Below are 19,800 nucleotides of genomic sequence, written 5' to 3'. Positions count from 1 at the left end.
ATGTCCAACACCGCAAAATCCTTTTCATTTTCAATCTTACAATTTGGTTTTTCTCTGGGGTTTTACTCATCACAGCTACATGAACAATAGAAGATATTTCACAACACTATTTATTTGAAGCGAGTTCCTTTGTTCAAGAAAGAAAAGTGATTAACCAAGCCTTTTGGAAGACTTTGGTATTGTGGAATGGGAGACTTGTGATGGACATTTTTGTTGCAGTGACACATACAAACAAAAGCAGACAATGCAATAATAAGTATGCAGCCAAAGTATGCAAAGACAGATGGACGTTTGCGATGGAGTGTTAGAGAGACACGGACCTGATCAGTACAACGCCTCCTCTTTTGCTCGGGCGACGTGACATAGGCAGCCTGGGTGTAGGCACAGCTTTTATAGCGAGTCTGAGAGGAGGGACTCTGCACCCGCCCCTGAGCCACACTCACTGTGATCTGAGAGATGGAACAGGACAGAGGAGGAGGAGGGAGGAAGGAGGCAGATGCCACAGAAGAGGTGGGGGGGGGGAAAGAAAAAGAGAAGCGAAAGAATGCAAAACAGAGAGCGAAAGATCCAAAAGCCAAATTGCAAAGGAGAGAAAATGAAATAGGAAAGAAAAAGAGAGGCAGTACAAAAGAAGTGATGGTAAAAGATAAAGAGGAGAGGCAAAGAAAGAGGAAGCAGAAAAGAGGAGAAAAAAGAAACATGAATAATCACACGTAAGCTCTGTTTCCATCCAAATGTAAAGCTACTTTTAGGTGAACTTTGAAAACAGCATAGACAAAATAAAAACTGAAATACAGATTAGGTTTCTGTCACTACAGTGTCAAATACACATTCATGAGAAAAAATAATGTTGGGCAAATTTCAGTAATTGTAATTTGTAGTAATTGTAATTGTAAAATTGAATCGTAGTAATTGTAGAATTGTAAATATATTTAAATGTCATGCTCTAAAAAGTTATATTCTTAAATTAATATTAATAATTTAAAAAAATAATTAACTAAAGGTAAATCAGATGAGTTAAAATAAGCAAGATAGAGTTAAACTGTATAACTGCCTACATTATAAATAATGTTCCTTCTTTCACAAATGAAACTTTAAATCTATATATTGAACACACAAACACACAACTGGTGTAGCTAATGCTAGTTTACATCCTCAATGTTTCGATAACTTTTATGACTTTTATAATTGTTATTATCGAGTTGGATAACATTATGACTGTTAATAACTTATCATATTGTTACTGATGAATTCATGTGTTAGCACAATATTACTGCTGTAGCTGGTCAAGTTAGCATTAGCATTTATTTTAGTATATAAAATATGAATGTAAATGATTGAGACCGACATTTATCAGCAGAACAACTAGCAGTTATATTTGTTATCAAATGTAGTTCGTCAAAAGCAAAATCGTTTTGTAAAGGCAATACATTTCCCACTGAGAAGTCAGAAATTCTGACATAATCTGACAAGGAATTGTAATTTCCAAATTTAAGGCTTCAGTATTAGTGAAAACTCTTTGGATGGAAACCTGCTGGTTTATAGCACAGACATGAGAGAGACGACACAGAGAGAATAACAGATGTGCATGTGGACAGAATGGAAAATAGACAATTGCAGCACAGGGTCAAAGCTGCGAGCACTTCCTGTTCAACAAACCGCATGTCTCGGTCATGCAGCAGCAGCACACGCATTCAGACGGCAACTGATAGACTATGCATCTGTCAGTTACGCTTCAAAGTCTCCAGATTTACTAGTTTTTTTCTTGTTTCATGCTCATTCAGCCACATTTGCTAAAAGTAAAAGAAGTGAAGTCCTTGGCAGTTTATCAGAACCTGTTATTTACTGGCTAGTAAACAAGATTTCTAGTTTCATCTGATCTCAGAAAGGCTCTTCTATGACAACACCAACAGGAATATGGTTCCTATCAAAAATTGGTGGAAATATAGAATGGGATTGCACAAAATATTACTTTAATAGTTACGAAGACAGTTCACCTCTAAGAAAGAAGGAAAGTAAAAAAATAATTAGGGAGAAAGAAAATCATACACCGTCAACGTTTTTATTTCATTTTTGGACATAACTGATTTTCTAGATAGGTAATTGTAGAAAAAAATATTATATATATATATACTGTATATATATATATATATATCCCATGGACCGATGAAATAATTAAAGGTACATTGTGTAGGAATTCCTCCCATCCAGCGTTGCGGTTGTATATCACAAGCAACTCAGTCGTATTTTTCATGCTGCATTCACCTGAAACTGGGCAGACAGCAGACCGACGACAGCCACTGCACGTAGCGGCTAAACAAGCCTCTATGTAAACAAGTGGTCCGTCAGCACGAGGCAAAACAATACACGTGACAACATGTTGTCATGGCGATGTGGTATTGTTTTACCGTCTTTCTCTGGACTTCTGTGACTAAAATGACATCTGGTTTGTTAGCGACGGCCGTCTGCCCGACTGCAGGTGAATGCAGCATCAGTGTAACATGGCAGCCAGCACCGAGCTTACCCGCTCCATGGAGATATGAATGATATGAACGGCTCATTCAGAGCTGAAAGGAACACTTCACTTTGTTGATGGGGGGATTACTGGTTAATGAAAAACAGACTGAAGAACCAAATAATCGATTTTCGTGAGTAGATAACTGGAGAAGTTACACAATGTCCCTTTAATATTTGTGACATTGACAGGGCTACTATTAGTACAAAATTAGCCACTGGTCGCTCCAGTCCAGCAGGTAGTGGCTACAAGTCTATAGCAGGACAGCTAAATTGTAGCCTGTTGACACTTAATTTATGCAACTGAATCTTGTTAGTGCTGCAATTATCTAGAGGCTGTAGGACACTGAAGCAAAAAACTGTATTTTTTTCTATATACATACACAACTTTCAAGTGGATCCTTCTGCTTGGTGAGAAAAGAGACACTTAAATTAAGTAATTAGCTAAACTGAGCTCTCGCCTGGAGTGTGTTTGCTTTTGAGATTCAGTTTGTTTTCCTGACGTAACCAGAAAGTTATTTTGATGTTCCATGAACGTTTTGGGAAGGTTAATTGAACGTTTTAAGGTTACCAGAATGTTTCTCTTCAAACATTCCCAATCTTTTTCTATAAAATGTGATGTGGCCTATTTAAAGTAATACGCCAACATCTTTTTTCGTGTCTTGCTTCACTCCCGAGTCCATGACCAGCAGATAGACACCATCCTTTCCACTGTGTGTGCAGTAACAAGGGAGATAGAGCCGTATCGCCCGTAATTAGCTTAGCTCAAACACTGGAAGTGTATGGGTAGTGTTAGCCTGCCTCCACCTAAAGTCATCAGAGAAACTCTTCAGCAACTCTAAACGGACCGATCTTGGTCTCAGAGCTGACAAAACTCTCCGGTAAGGCATCGTGTGTGAGTGAGGCAAGACACAAAAAAAAAAGCTGGCGTATCCCTTTAAGTTTACCAGAACGTTTCCCCTCAAACGTTCCCAATCTTTTAGTATAAAATGTGATGTGGCCTATATAACCAGTCAGTTAAACCGGGAAGGTGTCAACTATGTTTTTTAGAATGGAGGGATTGATTCTCTAGCTTGTTTGACACTGCTCTGCTGCCTCCTCCATAACAGCATTACTGAAACCAACTTCCCCTCTCTCTCCCTCATGTCTTCACCTGTCTTGTTTCCCTGTCTGTCTTCCCTGTCTGTTTTACCCTTTGCTGTTTTCCCCCCCTTTCTCAGTTGTCAAGGTCGATTACGTGTGTGTTTTTCCTGCTGAAGAGAGCAGTCAGTCAGAAAGCGACCCTGCTCTGGATCAAACACTTCTTGGCATAAAAGATATATTTTCACCTGCACCAGCCTCCAGATGAGCAGAGTTTAGGTAATTTAACTTGTTTGAATGTTTTCCTCCGTGAATCCTACACACTGAAAACAGTTGGGTTAAAAAATAACCCAATTTTAACCCAACTGCTGGTTCAAATAAGGATGAACCCCTTTTTTGGGTTAATTTTAACCCAACGGGTTGGGTTAAGACCCAATTTTTGGTTTGAATATTCAACCCAAGAGTTGGGTTATGCTAACTACAATGTTGGGTTATTTTTAACCCAACTATTGGGTCGTGTATAAAGCACTTGCTCGACCCAATAGTTGGGTTAAAAATAACCCAATGTTGTAGTGCGTAGACAGCATTTTTCAAATGAACCGGCCGGTTAAATCACAGAATTACCCAACCCTTAACCCAACAAATGGGTTACTCACTGAAAAACAACCCAATTACTTGCACAACCCAGGAATTGGGTTAAATTCATAGCCCTATAACCCTGAAAATGGGTTACACTCTGGAAAAACAACTTTATTTTAATTTAACTCAACACCAATAACTCAGAAATTGGGTTACAGAGATAACCCAACATTTTTTAGTGTGTATGTTGTTGATGTCAGGAGGTGGACTGTACCACTGCTGATGATAGATGACGCAGGAAGTAGATAATCTCCACTCCTCCCTCCTGTCTCTCCTCTCCGTCTCGTACTTTATCACCTTCTGAGTTGTTCTTACACTCCTTTATTTATCTGCTCCGTCGCTCCTCTTCATCTTTCTGCATGTTGCTATATATCTTTACACTCCCCTTATTCCTTTCTTCTAAAATCCACAACTCTTCTTTCCTCCTGCCTCTCCATCTCATTCCCACAGGAAAGCAATCCTACATTTCTTCTCCGCTCTCAGACACAGAGCTGATAGTGGAGGGTTTGAAGCGGCTATTAAAGTGAGTGAGATAATAATATGAGCAGCCATTACTCCAGGAAGCTCGAGACAGCGTGACACTGACCTCAGTTTAACTCAGCTCCAAAGGTCACAGCAGGTGGGGAGCATTTGTGACGTTACATTTTTTCCTTTTATCCCGAGGATCTGTCTCAATTTCCAATCCAGCACCTACAAATTTCCGTCTTGTAGGAATCCCTTAGATCACGAAGGAAGACGTTAGCGTTAGTGTCTAAACTGCCTGTGTGTGTGACAAAAGAGGTCACAATTGGACAGATGGATGCTGATTAGCTATTCAAGTTTTATTTCAAAAATAAAGATGAGAAACATAAACTATTCTGCTTAATGTGCAGAAGATCTTAAGAGGGTGATTATTGTTTTATTCTTGTGGTAAAAAAAAAAAAAGATGCATTCCTGCTTACCAGTCTTAAGTTTGTAAAAAGGGACAGCAGACAAAGCATTGCAACAAACACAAGATTGCGATATCTACTATGATACCTTTTTTCCAGCTAACATTTTTTTTAATTTAAGTTATCAGCTTTAAAATTGTAATTATAATTCTGTATGCAGAACAGTGTGAGTCCCTTACTTTGGTCTTATTTGACTACGTTACAAGGCTGATGTTAGCTATTAGCTACATTTACCGTTATACGAAAGAGAGCTAGCTACTGGGACAGCTCTGCAGTAAAGCTAACCTATAAATTAAATGTAAAATCCATCATTTTGATTTTCCGACTTTATAAATGATGGACAGGACTGAGAAAAAAGCTAACTATCCTATCTCAACAGAATAGCTTAGTTTAGCTGTGAAAAAATGATAGTAGTTAAGCTAATCCTGCTAAAAGCTAAGTAGCCTACTTTAGCTTAAAACAATAGCTTAGCTGAATTAACCTTATTTACGATTTGGTGTATTTCTCTAGACATACTTTGGCCTAGTTCACACAAACACGGGTATTTTTGAAACCAAACTTTTATGGCCCTCAGCAGGGCCGTTGCTAGGAATTCTGGGCCCCCTGAAAGAATACTAAAGTGGGCCCCTCCCCCCTAACTTTTCCAGTTTTCTTTTTTGGCTATCATTTTTTATTTAGCCTACTTTGTTTTGATGCTAATGCAGCATTACTATGAGTATCAGTCAGGGTCTTATGCAGAATAATTCAGTCATACAAAGATTAGACTACTGGGATTTTTTTGTGGGCCCTACTGGGCGCTGGGCCCCTAGAGTTATCATCACCTTTCTCCCCTATACAACGACCCTGGCCCTCAGTTAAAAAAAAATTCCCGTCCACACCACTGGTGTGATAAAAAATATCTCCGTCCACATGAAACCGCAAAATCCGCCTCAAACAATGTCATGCACATACCAAAGCAGTAGGTGGCAATAGCACACCTAACAGGAAGGCCATTGTAGCCAATCACAAGGCTGGAAAAATTCATACCGGAAAAACAACAATGGCGAACCAAGGCCGGGTCAGCTGGTCACGTCTAGAGCTCCACTAGTCTCCATGGATACAACTTACTGTTTACCATCGCACAGTGTGACGGCAAACAATGTCGACAAGAAATTGCGGTTTTCCGCGGTTTTCCTGTTCACACATGAAGCTGAAACCGGACTTCTTGAAAAAGTTCACCCTGTACTCCGGTTACAAAAAACTCTGGTTTCAGGAGCCCACAAGTGCGGTTACGTGTGGATGAAAGGCCGAACCGTGCAGAGGAACACACGGTTTCAAAAATACCCGTGTTCGTATGGATGGCTCTTTTAAAGGGATAGTAGCATTTTTTTAAAGTGGGGTTGTATGATCTCCAAATAGCCCCTAAGTACTTTAATTGCAGTAGAAGACTCTCTGCACCAGCCCATAATAGCCCTGCCCAGAGATTTACAACATACAGTGTTGTGAACAGACCCAAAGAAACGGCCTATTTTCACGGCCTAAAAGAGGTTTTACCTGAAAAAAAATACACAGTTCCATTGTTCACTATAATATAATTTTTTCCAGCTGCTCAAAAAACACAGTTTTTATTTGGACCTAACCAACTGCTGATCGGCGGCGCTAACCCTGGGCGGAGGGATACGTGAGTTGGTTCGGTCCAAATAAAAACTGTGTTTTTCCTGCACTTTGAAGGGCTGGAAAAAATTATATTATAGCGAACAATGGAACTGTGTATCTTTTTTCAGGTAAAACCTCTTTTAGGCCGTGAAAATAGGCCGTTTCTTTGGGTCTGTTCACAACACTGTATGTTGTAAATCTCTGGGCAGGGCTATTATGGGCTGGCGTTGCTAACGGGAGGAGTGCAGAGAGTCTTCTACTGCAATTAAAGTACTTAGGGGCTATTTGGAGATCATACAACCCCACTTAAAAAAATGCTACTATCCCTTTAACAAGAATCAAAGAAAAAAGAAAAAAAACTATTCTAAAGCCAATATTTCTCTCTGGATATTAGTTTTTTAAAAAGTGGGGGTTGCTTTCTATAGGTTCCCAGCATCTTTACTGCAGAGACCCTCATATTTCAGTGTAATGCAACTTCAGGAGCAGTAAAGCTGAAAGGTTATCTTGTGTCCTATCTTTTTTTTTTCCTGTGGGCGCCAGATTGCTGATATAATCATTATATTTGCCATTAATCTGCTATATTTCTCAATATGGGATCACATGCGCACTGCTAGTTCCTCCAGGAAACATGTTCTCCATCTCAGTATATGGTGAAAATGTGGAATGAGCAAACTTTCAAACTGTTTATTATCCAATTTATCATTAAGCAGCAGAATTTAAACAGTGTGAATCTCTTTCACCCCACATGTGAGAGTCTGTGGTTGCTGCTTAATTTTATTTTGGAGAGCTACAGGGAGCTCTAAATCTGTCCCTGATGTTTTTTTTTTTTTTTTTTACTGCTTGTACAGACTTGGAAATCAAGCGTCCACACAGATATGCTGTTAACTCAAACTCATTTTATAAATGGGCCAGATAATCCTGTTGCAGTGTTGATAATATGCAGTGAACAAACATCAGCAGTCATTTAGCTGTATAATGTGCTATACTACAGAGTCCATTAGAATATTATTATTATATAGTGTGGATGTTTCAGCAACAAGGCGATGTAGTGTTATGTGAATAAGCAGCCCTTAAGATCACAAGTATATTTGCACATAAACACACTGAATGCAGAGCAAAGGCTCATGGGAAATAAACCATGGCAGGTTACTTATATTACAGCCTTAAGCTTTCATGGCAACAGTAACAACAGTAACACAAAGTGGCATTGGCTCAATGAAAAACATGCCTATAAAGATATTACTATTACTGTCAGTGCTGCAGTTCCCATGATGGCTAACAATCATGTGTTACCATGGAGACAGCAATGACAGTGCAAGTCCTTTACTTTAGTCTTGTTTGACTGCTACGTTAAATCACACTGACTGCGGAAAAAAAGTGGGAGTAGTTAAAGGGATACGCCAACATTTTTTCTGTTCGTGTCTTGCCTCACTCCCGAGTCCATGACCAGCAGATAGACACCATCCTTTCCACTGTGCGTGCAGTAACAAGGGAGATAGAGCCGTATCGCCCGTAATTAGCTTAGCTCAAACACTGGAAGTGTATGGGTAGTGTTAGCCTGCCTCCACCTAAAGTCATCAGAGAAACTCTTCAGCAACTCTAAACGGACCGATCTTGGTCTCAGAGCTACAAAACTCTCCGGTAAGGCATCTTGAGCGGTCAAATGCCGCTAACGGGACCAGATCGGTCAAAACGGAGGGTTCAAGCAAAGACGCTTTATTTTGGTTCAAGCTAGCTACATCGAGGGTAGGTTAGCTTCCTATTTCAAAGTAAAAGCACAAATTCTATCGTCATGGTTTTCTGTATGTAAAGGGCAACAGGTGTTTTATTTTGTGAAAGTAACAGGAAGTGCGTTGGTCACAACAGCTAGCTTGAGTAGCGCCGAATTCGTCCGAACAAAATTGTAAACAGCTGGTATTTAGACAAATTAACGACACACTGCTGATCTAAACGGCTACTTTCTCACCTAAACATGTTTGAAATGTGATAAAGTGATATATTTACAGAGTTTAAAATGAAATCAGCTTCTGACTGCTGATTTCAGCTCGGGTAGGAGGCAGGCTAACACTACCCATACACTTCCAGTGTTTGAGCTAAGCTAATTAGCGACTTTAGGTGGAGGCAGGCTAACACTACCCATACACTTCCAGCATTTGAGCTAAGCTAATTACGGGCGATACGGCTCTATCTCCCTTGTTACTGCACGCACAGTAGAAAGGATGGTGTCTATCTGCTGGTCATGGACTCGGGAGTGAGGCAAGACACGAAAAAAAATGTTGGTGTATCCCTTTAAGCTAGCCCTGCTATGAGCTAACCACCCTAGCCCTGTCTGAACAAAGTAGCAGAGTTGTTGTTCTAGCTTTTTTCCAAACATGACAAGACACAAATTGAACTGTGGGGATTCTCAGGATCAGTGGTGAAGGGAAAGTTCGTCTCATAGGTATCATTGGACCTGCAATGGATTTTTAACACGTCAAGCCATAATGTTAAGTATAATTTCTCAGTTTGATCATTTCAGAGGGCCTTCTGGGTCTGTTCCATTGTTCTGTTGTGTGATTCCCCAATGGTGGAACAAACTCTTGAAGACTCTCATTTCCCACCTCTACCACTCTAGTGTGCTCTTTACCTGATCTCCTTGCCTTAATTAAATAGCGGTACTTGGTCTGCCTAACAAGTAGATGCAAATGTAGGAACTTCTGAATTGGCTCATTTACAATACCGTCTATGAGTTCATAATAGTCTTCATAATGTGGAACTAAATGTGCATAAAGACAAGCTCAACGCTGTAATTACTCCAACCCTAACTCGACCTGAAGCATCTTTTTTTTCTGCTAGCTGGCTAAATCTACATGTTGAACTATATCATCACTTAAAGAGAATTTAAGTTATGTAAGTTTTGAGGCTCTTAAACATTTCTTTTTTACGGGGAGCTGGCAAAAGCATCTCAACTCCAAAGACACCTGCAAATATGTCAGTGTGTGTGTGCAGGTTAGACAGGGCAGGAAGCCCATTGGAGAGCTATAAATACTTTATGACACAGAAGCAGTAGTGATGATTGGATGCCAGACCGCTGGTATAAATGTTTGTTACGGGAGCTTATATTTTTCTACAACTCCTGCCCTGTGTTTTTACCTCCACCTTCCCAGTGATCCAGACACACTGGGGGAGGAATCTGGCTAAAGAATGGGTATTCGGCTCGTTTACATCCTTTACGCCCCAAAAGTAAGAACAACAGAGCCTCAAGGAAAAAGGTTTTTGAACTTGGACTAGGGTTGCAAAATTCCAGGAATTTTCAAAGTTGGAAACGTTCCATGGGAATTTATGGGAATATATGGGAATTGACAGGAATATATAGGAATAAACTGGAATAAATCCGAAATTTAGTAATATTTTACCCAACATTCATCATGTTTTTGTTATTCAGTAAAATAACTGATTGTTCATACAAGAATTAAATTATTAAATTCAGTTGAAATGTTTTTTAATTGTATTATTTTGCATGGATGTCTGCTTATGACAAAACTAAATATTTGCATTTATGTTTGGATATGATACAGTTTGTTTAAATTACCCCCAATTTCCAGTTAATTCCCATAATTCCCAAGGAAAGTTTCCAATTCGGAATATTTCTAAAATTCCCCAGTTTAACTTCCCATGGAAAGTTTCTGGAAATATTCCGGAAATTTACTGGACATTTTCCACCCTTTTGCAACCCTAACTTGGACTGACTAAAGCATGTGTTATACCGTCAAATATACAACAGAAAACACACATAGAGGGAATAACGGGACAGTGATGTGGACTTTATCCCAACACTGTCCCCATGTCTAGTGCAGCGTTTTTACAAGATGAACTGATACTTCTTGGGTCAATAGGTCATTTCTATATCTCCTTGCTACTCTGTATTTGCCTTGTCAGATCACCACTGACCCAGTTCAAGTGCATTCCGTATGTCGGGTCACAGATGGTAAAAGGAAATAGAACGGGGAAGTAGATGAAAGAATATAATTAATACAAATTATAGTGCAATGGCATTTAATGTTTTATTTGTGTCATATTTCTGGTGTATGGTGACTTAAAGATACATTGTGTAGGAATTACTCCCATCTAGCGTTGCACGGTTGTAAAATCGCAAGCAACTCAATCGTATTTTTCATGCTGCATTCACCTGAAATTGGGCAGACGGCAGAATAATTAAAAAAAAATAACAATACATGTGACAATATGTTGTCATAGCAATGTGGTATTGTTCACCTGACCCACGTTTTACCGTCTTTCTCTGGACTTCTGTGACTAAAATGACATCTGGTTTGTTAGCGACGGCCGTCTGCCCGACTGCAGGTGAATGCAGCATCAGTGTAACATGGCAGCCAGCACCGAGCTTACCCGCTCCATGTAGATATGAATGATATGAACGGCTCATTCAGAGCTGAAAGGAACACTTCACTTTATTGATGGGGGGGGGGGGGAATTACTGATTAAAGGGATAGTTCAACATTTTGGCAAATTGGCCCGTTGCCATAATCCCTATAGAGGGAAATTCATGCAAAACCGCTGATGCGCGTTGCCTTCAGGGACAGTTTTTCATCAACAGTCTCTGTATTTCCCTCTAAAACAACTCTGTGTGGTAACGTTGTGTTATTATCTCATAGCGTGGTGAATGTGCAGCTCACAACTTGTCCACCAGAGCGTTGTGGAGTTGTTGGATTGTGTATTTGATGAGTTTGATGAGGGAAACCAAGAAATCCCATAATGAGCCTCCGTAGTGTAGCTCTGAGCAGCTCACGGCTCTGCTCCGCCGTTCTAAAAACAGCTTGCACCGACAATTAAAGGTAACGAACCTACTGCTACGACTATAGGGATTATGGCAATGGGCCAATTTGTCGAAATGTTGAACTATCCCTTTAATGAAAAACATACTTTTGAACGAAATAATCGATTTCCGTGAATAGATAACAGGAGAAGTTACACAATGTCCCTTTAAAGCCCTACAAGCAATTGCGTGTTTTTGCTGTGGCTGTATTATTAGTCTGGTGTGGGGCTGTCCATGGTTCTGAAACGGGGTGCACAGACATTGTTTTTCGTTGTTCTAATTCGAAAATTCAGCCATCACTTCTACATTTCTGCCACAGTAGAAACCTGTCTGAAGGGAAGAGACAGAGACAGGATAGTTTTATAGTTGGAGAAGCCGGTGCCAAGGCCGTCAAACATGTCCCAGCGTTCCTCCCTCTGAGCTCTCCTTCTTATGGGACCGGTTGACATAGAGGAACAGTGTGTGCTTCCCGCTCTGCTCTGCTCTGGTTGTAGTCGTATCTCTCTGTCACCAGAGAATCCACGGCTCTTACAGCAGCGCTGGCATGTGAAACACGGCTGTATATTTTATATTTCTCGGTGCAATAAGCTGGATGACCTTTTCCCTCGGTGATGTTTGGATTCACACTGTGGCGCAGCACTCCGTCCGTGTACGTTTCACAAACCCAGCAGAGTAAAAGTATGTTATGCACACTAAAAACAGTTGGGTTAAAAAATAACCCAATTTTAACCCAACTGCTGGTTCAAACAAGGACAAACCCTTTTTTTGGGTTAATTTTAACCCAACGGGTTGGGTTAATCTTTTTGACCCAATTTTTGGTTTGAATATTCAACCTAGTTGGGTTATGCTAACTACAATGTTGGGTTATTTTTAACCTAACTATTGGGTTGTGTATAAAGCACTTGCTCGACCCAATAGTTGGGTTAAAAATAACCCAATGTTGTAGTGCGCAGAAAGCATTTTTCAAATGAACCGGCCGGTTAAAGCAGAAGTGAGTGATCCGGTCGTTTTCGCTAATGCTGCGTTCCAGGCAGGCTTTTGAAATCGTAAATTACAGCTTCAAGTCACAACTTACGACATTGTAGCGTTCCAGGCAACCCACTCGTGTTTTTCCGACCTGTTTTACCGGTGAAAGTCACTATAACGGCCACTCGTAACTTCTGACCCGTGAACTCGTACCAGATCGAACTGGTACCACTTCACGGTCGGAAATATACGAGTTTCCTTGAATGCACCATAACAGTCCTCGTCGCTACGTCACCACATTCACGGCGTTCCTTGGCTGCACACACAGCCCTGCATGCCGTTCTCTCTCCTCATTGGATAAAAACTGTAGGATACGATAAATGTTTTCTCCTCGGCTCAGAGCAGAGCAGAGGGACTGAGAGACCCGTGTTTCAGTCCAAACACTCTATGTAAGTGATTGCTGTCGGAAGATATAACTATTTAAGACTTATATTAACACAAATATATCACTCACTTCTGCTTTAAGTCACAGAATTACCCAACCCTTAACCCAACAAATGGGTTACTCACTGAAAAACAACCCAATTACTTGCACAACCCAGGAATTGGGTTAAATTCATAGCCCTATAACCCTGAAAATGGGTTACACTCTGGAAAAACAACTTTATTTTAATTTAACTCAACACCAAAAACTCAGAAATTGGGTTACAGAGATAACCCAACATTTTTTAGTGTGTGTGTGTATGAATGTGTGTGTGTATGAATGTGTGTTTAACCTGCTGGGAGAAGCGCTGCTGGGTCTGTATCTGGTAGTGCTCTTCGGTCGTCACCCGGGTGATGTTGGCGGCGGCGGCGGTGGCGGTCGCCCGTGGCAACGTCTCCACCTCCTTGATGGATTCCATGGTGATGCTCTGTGGAAGCACCTGGAAGAGCGACGTCACGTACATGATGACACTCTTCTTGTCGGGGTGATGCACGGCCACATCTGGAGAGAATAAAGAGACTTTACTCTAGAGTTTCCACAGGATGACTGGTGGTAAAATGTTGTGAGTTATTTAAAAAACCTCAATTGTCACTTTATCCACCACTTCCACTTTGAAATTCTCTTCTCTTTAATGATGAAGTAAATGATCATGTACTGTACCTCTCTATTCAATCCTAATGAATACTATAAAATATATACAAATTAAATCAGGGTTAAGATTAATATTAATATTACAATTTGATTTAGATTAAGTGAGGTTTAAGGTTAAGATTTAGGTTTAATCAGGGTTAACATTATGATTTGGATTTAGATTGGATTAAGATTAGGATATATAATATCAATTTTAAGATCAAGATCAAGATTAGGATTAAGGTCAATGTCAAGATTAATCTTGAAATTATGGTCAAGATTAAGACTGGGGTTAAAATTAAATCAGGGTTAAGGTTAAGATTAAGATTAAGATTAAATCAGGGTTTAGGTTAAGATTAAGATTTGGGTTAAAATTAAGATTAATATTAAGATTTAGGTTTAATCAGGGTTAACATTATGATTTGGGTTTAGATTGGATTAAGAGTAGGATATATAATATCAATTTTAAGATCAAGATTAGGATTAAGATCAAGGTCAAGATTAATCTTGAAATTACGGTCAAGATTAAGACTTGGGTTAAAATTAAGATGAATATTTGGGTTAAAATTGAGGTTAAATTATGGGTTAAGATTAAAATTAAGAGAAGAGATTCAAATTCAATCAGGGTTAAAATTAAGGTTAAGGTTAAGATTAAGATTATGGTTAAAATTTAGGTTTAATCAGGGTCAACATTATGATTTGGGTTTAGATTGGATTAAGATTAGGATATACAGTATAATATCAATTTTAAGATCAAGATTAATCTTGAAATTACGATCGTTAAGACTGGGGCTAAAATTAAGATGAATATTAGGATTAAGATTAAGATTAAACTGAGAAGGCTGTAAAATTACTGTGTTACAGAAACAGGAGAATCACACAACCCAAGTAGAAAAATAAGAGAAGAAAAAGTTCAATAGAAAACAATTTTGAATAATATATGAATATAATGTAAAGTAATAGAATGTACTTAGAGTATGGAAAAGCATGCACAGTTGAATAATCAGTATGTAAAATACACAGTGTCTGGATGTCATAATTAAATAAAGCTGCTTCAAAACAACATATCTGAAGTTGTGAACTTAAAGTTTGGAAAATTGATGGACCACTTTTCAGCTTTATTTCATATTTTATGGAATGAATGAATAATTGGATGATTGAGAAATCCATCCCCTGACTCGGGCTGGTTATCCCTCATGGTGGTAAAACGTATCTGAGGCTGAAGGATGATGAAATAGACCGTCCTTCAAAATGCAATCATTCCTCACTATTGATGATGGTTTTTTATTTCCCATAGCATCCATGTGTGATGCACAGGCAGCCTCACAGCTAAATAAGTCCAGGCAACGGTTTCCAACAGGTGGAAAGAGGCAGAGGAGATGACAATGGAGAAGAAAAAAACAACAGAGATGACTGTGTGTATGTGTGCTGTTTGCTATGTGCATGAAATGCAGAGATTAAGCCGGAGTAAGATGAATAGTTTTGGCTGTGGAACGCTAATTTAGAAGCATCGCAGTGAAATCTGAGGGTGTTATTGTTCGTCTGATGAGGACAAACAGCTCCATAAATAATATAAATAACACCACCATCTGCAAGTGCACGTCTGAGTGCGTAGCTACACCTACCAAAGCTCTGCCAAGTGTGTGTGTCTGCAGTTGAGTGCGGGTTTGAGTGTTTTCACCTGTGTGTCACCAGTGTGTTGTATATGAATGCATTTTTGTGCATGTGCATGCTAGCTTGAGTAGCGCCGAATTCCTCCGAACAAAATAGTAAACAGCTGGTACTTAGACAAATTAACGACACACTGCTGATCTAAACGGCTACTTTCTCACCTAAACATGTTTGAAATGTTGATAAAGTGATATATTTACAGAGTTTAGAGCTAAAATGAAATCAGCTTCTGACTGCTGGTTTCAGCTCAGGTAGGAGGCAGGCTAACACTACCCATACACTTCCAGTGTTTGAGCTAAGCTAATTAGCGACTTTAGGTGGAGGCAGGCTAACACTACCCATACACTTCCAGTGTTTGAGCTAAGCTAATTAGCGACTTTAGGTGGAGGCAGGCTAACACTACCCATACACTTCCAGTGTTTGAGCTAAGCTAATTACGGCGATACGGCTCTATCTCCCTTGTTACTGCACGCACAGTGGAAAGGATGGTGTCTATCTGCTGGTCATGGACTCGGGGAAGTCGGCGTATCACTTTAAACAGAAGAAAACCATATTTTTATAGCACCCCCTAGTGGCCATCAGGTCACATAGACCTGAACACCACATGAGGGTATAATAATAAAATATTACATCATATTTGGCCTATTCTGTTACATAATTATTATTCTGATGAGATATATTTACAACGTCACCATTTATAACCGGTGTTTGATGCAGCGATGTGGTAAATGACTTTGTCGGCCAGTTTGTGGGTCACTGATAAAGTCGCTTCCCGTCATTATCGCCCAATCACAGCGTGACGCATCATCTTCATCCGGGCCAATTATGATGGGAAGCCGTGAAATACGACGGTGTGTGTGATGTCGGTGTGTGTGTGTGTTTGTGTGTGTGTGTGTGTGCAGCTGTGTGTGTGTGTTACCCTCAGGGTCCAGCAGTCTCTCTATCCCCAGGTGTTGTTCCGCCTTATTAAAGGCGTGTTCCAGCCTGTCGATCGCCGACGTCTTCTTCTCCACCGAGCTCCAATCAAACAGCTCAGGTCTGCAGGGAGGGGAGGGGAGGGGGGGACCAAAACTCAAAACACACAATCTACCAAGCCAAGCGGATGTATGTTTTTAATCCATCCAGATACATTTGCTTTATTATTACATCCCAGGTCGATCGTACGTACGGACACAGAGTGGAAAGGGCTGACATCGCAGCAATAAAAAAAGTAAACGATTGTTTCTTTTTTTATTATACAGCATATAGATTAATTTTTGTAAAATGAAACACGGTGTAATTAACTCTCTTCAGCTGATGCAGTCAGGTTTATTTTTGGAGCGACTAGTTAGAGGAAGTCAGCAGTAATGTATTCCAGTGTACTGTATATTCTCTCCGCTGTGCCTCCTTCATTTCCTCAGGAAACTTTACCCTCATAATGTTCATCTTTTATGGTATTTGTTTTTAAATGTGCCCCATTGTTTTTTCACTGTCAGTAAATATCATGTTGATGGGATGGACCAATAGGGCTCTAATTCTTACAAACCATTTCATACTCTTGTATATGTTTTAATCTCTTCAAGATTGCTTCAGCAGTTTCTTCACTTGATTCAGCATCGTTTCAACAATTTATTCAGCTTTTTCAGCTTCCAGCTTTCAGCATTCACCCGTATTTCCTTTAGGAAATGCATTCTCTAGTTCTTACTTACCTTTTTATATGGGCTTATGCCAGCTAAAGTACTTATCAGTGTTAATAGAGGGGTGAAAGGTGACTCAACTGGCCAGTGTGTGTATATTCTGATGTCCAACATCCCATCCCAGACTTTTCAGAGTCAAGTCCTATTAATGTGTCATTAGACATTAAGTGAGATGTCCATGTTTTTTGTTTTTTTAACATTGGTAGTGTTAAAGGGATACTCCAACATTTTTTTTATGTGTCTTGCTTCACTCCCGAGTCCATGACCAGCAGATAGACACCATCCTTTCGACTGTGCGTGCAGTAACAAGGGAGATAGAGCCGTATCGCCGTAATTAGCTTAGCTCAAACACTGGAAGTGTATGGGTAGTGTTAGCCTGCCTCCACCTAAAGTCACTAATTAGCTTAGCTCAAACACTGGAAGTGTATGGGTAGTGTTAGCCTGCCTCCACCTAAAGTCATCAGAGAAACTCTTCAGCAACTCTAAACGGACCGATCTTGGTCTCAGAGCTACAAAACTCTCCGGTAAGGCATCTTGAGTGGTCAAATGCCGCTAACGGGACGAGATCGGTCAAAACGGAGGGTTCAAGCAAAGACGCTTTATTTTGGTTCAAGCTAGCTACATCGAGGGTAGGTTAGCTTCCTGTTTCAAAGTAAAAGCACAAATTCTATCGTCATGGTTTTCTGTATGTAAAGGGCAACGGGTGTTTTATTTTGTGAAAGTAACTGGAAGTGCGTTGGTCACAACGGCTAGCTTGAGTAGCGCCGAATTCATCCGAACAAAATAGTAAACAGCTGGTATTTAGACAAATTAACGACACACTGCTGATCTAAACGGCTACTTTCTCACCTAAACATGTTTGAAATGTTGATAAAGTGATATATTTACAGAGTTTAGAGCTAAAATGAAATCAGCTTCTGACTGACAGCTCAGGTAGGAGGCAGGCTAACACTACCCATACACTTCCAGTGTTTGAGCTAAGCTAATTACGGCGATACGGCTCTATCTCCCTTGTTACTGCACGCACAGTGGAAAGGATGGTGTCTATCTGCTGGTCATGGACTCGGGAGTGAGGCAAGACATGAAAAAAAAAATGTTGGCGTATCACTTTAATATAGAACCTAGACTTGCTTTATTGTCAAAAAGACATTCACCTTTACAATATGAGACTTTTAATATGATTGGCGCTTTCCATACCTAACCGTAACCTTATGTCTAAAACAAAAAATGGCCCTCCGAAGTTGTAAGGCTATTATGTACCAAAAAATATTCCATCATGAAAATATGCACAAACACAAACACACACACACACTGTACCTGTGGCTGTGGATGAGGGCGTTGAAGGCCAATCCATCATTCCAGCTACTAGAGAAGTTAACTACGTTGACCTGAGAAAAGAAACATTAACCATTTTTAACGCTTCTCACTGTCAAACTGACAGAACATTATATGATTTTTTTTTTTTTTAATATAACTCTGCATGGAGCTGGGGAAAGATAAGAAAACTGAGACCACACTTTCAAAGTTTGCACTTGGGTGATTTGGGTGAAAGCAAGTATTAAATGCCATATGTTATCCAAAAAGCAGCATATGCTGTGTTGTGACTGCTTTTTTGCAGTTTACCCCAGAGGCTTCAATACAGCACAGAGCAGTCCGGGCCAAAGGAAGGAAAATTAGATGAAAGAAAAACTCGGAATGAAAAAGAAAATCATTGGTGCTGCTGAAATTTTAAGTTAATTGGATTTTTTTTTTTTTTTACCTGAAAACATTTCTTTTAGAAGTAGTTTTATACTTGGGGGTATAAAATCACCAGTCATCTGGTGGCACTAATCCCAGATCTGGATCACCACTAAAACATAATCCATTATTCCCTGGCCCAAAGCCTACGTATCTGTCCAGCTAATTTCATGAAAATCTGTTCAAGAGAGGTTTGAGATATCTACGAACAACTGGAGAAAACGACTTGAACCATCTAAAAACCTCTGGAGATGAAATGATTCTACAAAAACATGGAAGCGACAACTGGAGGAACGTTACCTGGGGATAATCCCGCGTGTTCTGACGAACCCAACCCAGCAGAATCTTCTCACTGTTGGTCTGCTGTAGGCCCGCCATCACATCCTTCATCACATCCTTTACCTGCAGATGCACAGATACACAATGTGGCTTGTTTAAGAGCTTAGCAAACATAGACATGCAAAAATGTCAAGCACAAAACGGGTGCAATGCCCCATCCTGAGGACAATGCAGAACCAGATCAAAGAGATTTAAAATGAAACAGTAAAAAAAAAAATTCTTTATTGCATTTTTGTCGCCATTTGTATCAAATTTGATACATGAAAATACATGAGTTTTTGTGATTTAAAAAAAATGAAAAACCTAATGTATACAATCAGATACATGCAATGATCAGACAAACCACCAGGGTGCAGTTATTTATGCACCAGCAGCCTTCACTATGGGACATCCAATATGGTCGCTGTCAGTCAGTGACCCAAATGTGTTTTCTCATGGATATTTTTTGCCAATTTTGAAAAAGATAACGTAAGAAAAATTTAAAACATTTTTTACTGAAACTTCAATAGGAATAGTTACTGCATTGATGCAAAGTAAAACTACTTAATATTTCATAACTTATTTTAGAGTACAACCGTGTTGATACAGCAGGTATTTAAGGTTATTTTCTATGCAAATCTCCTATTAAAAAAAAAAAAAAAAAAAAAAACATTTTTGGACTTATATATATATATTTTTTTACATTTT

General features: G+C 39.6%; 1 protein-coding gene across 1 annotated transcript in view; it reads right to left on the bottom strand.

Annotated features, from left to right (window-relative positions):
* LOC310999082 (dystrophin-like) overlaps positions 1–19,800 on the bottom strand; it is a gene marked incomplete at its 3' end in the record, with an annotated part of 346,130 nt that overhangs the window by 134,642 nt on the left and 191,688 nt on the right. The window contains exons 6-10 of the mRNA XM_083989398.1: positions 19,075–19,176; positions 18,355–18,425; positions 16,281–16,399; positions 13,353–13,561; positions 321–449 (exon numbers count right to left, since the gene is read on the bottom strand). Coding sequence (XP_083845524.1) covers positions 321–449; positions 13,353–13,561; positions 16,281–16,399; positions 18,355–18,425; positions 19,075–19,176 — 630 coding nt within the window. The remainder of the gene's footprint in view (positions 1–320; positions 450–13,352; positions 13,562–16,280; positions 16,400–18,354; positions 18,426–19,074; positions 19,177–19,800) is intronic.

Source organism: Trachurus trachurus (genome assembly GCF_905171665.1).
Source record: "Trachurus trachurus genome assembly, chromosome: 2".
Lineage (NCBI taxonomy): Eukaryota > Metazoa > Chordata > Actinopteri > Carangiformes > Carangidae > Trachurus > Trachurus trachurus.
This window is presented reverse-complemented; position numbering and strand designations above follow the sequence as displayed.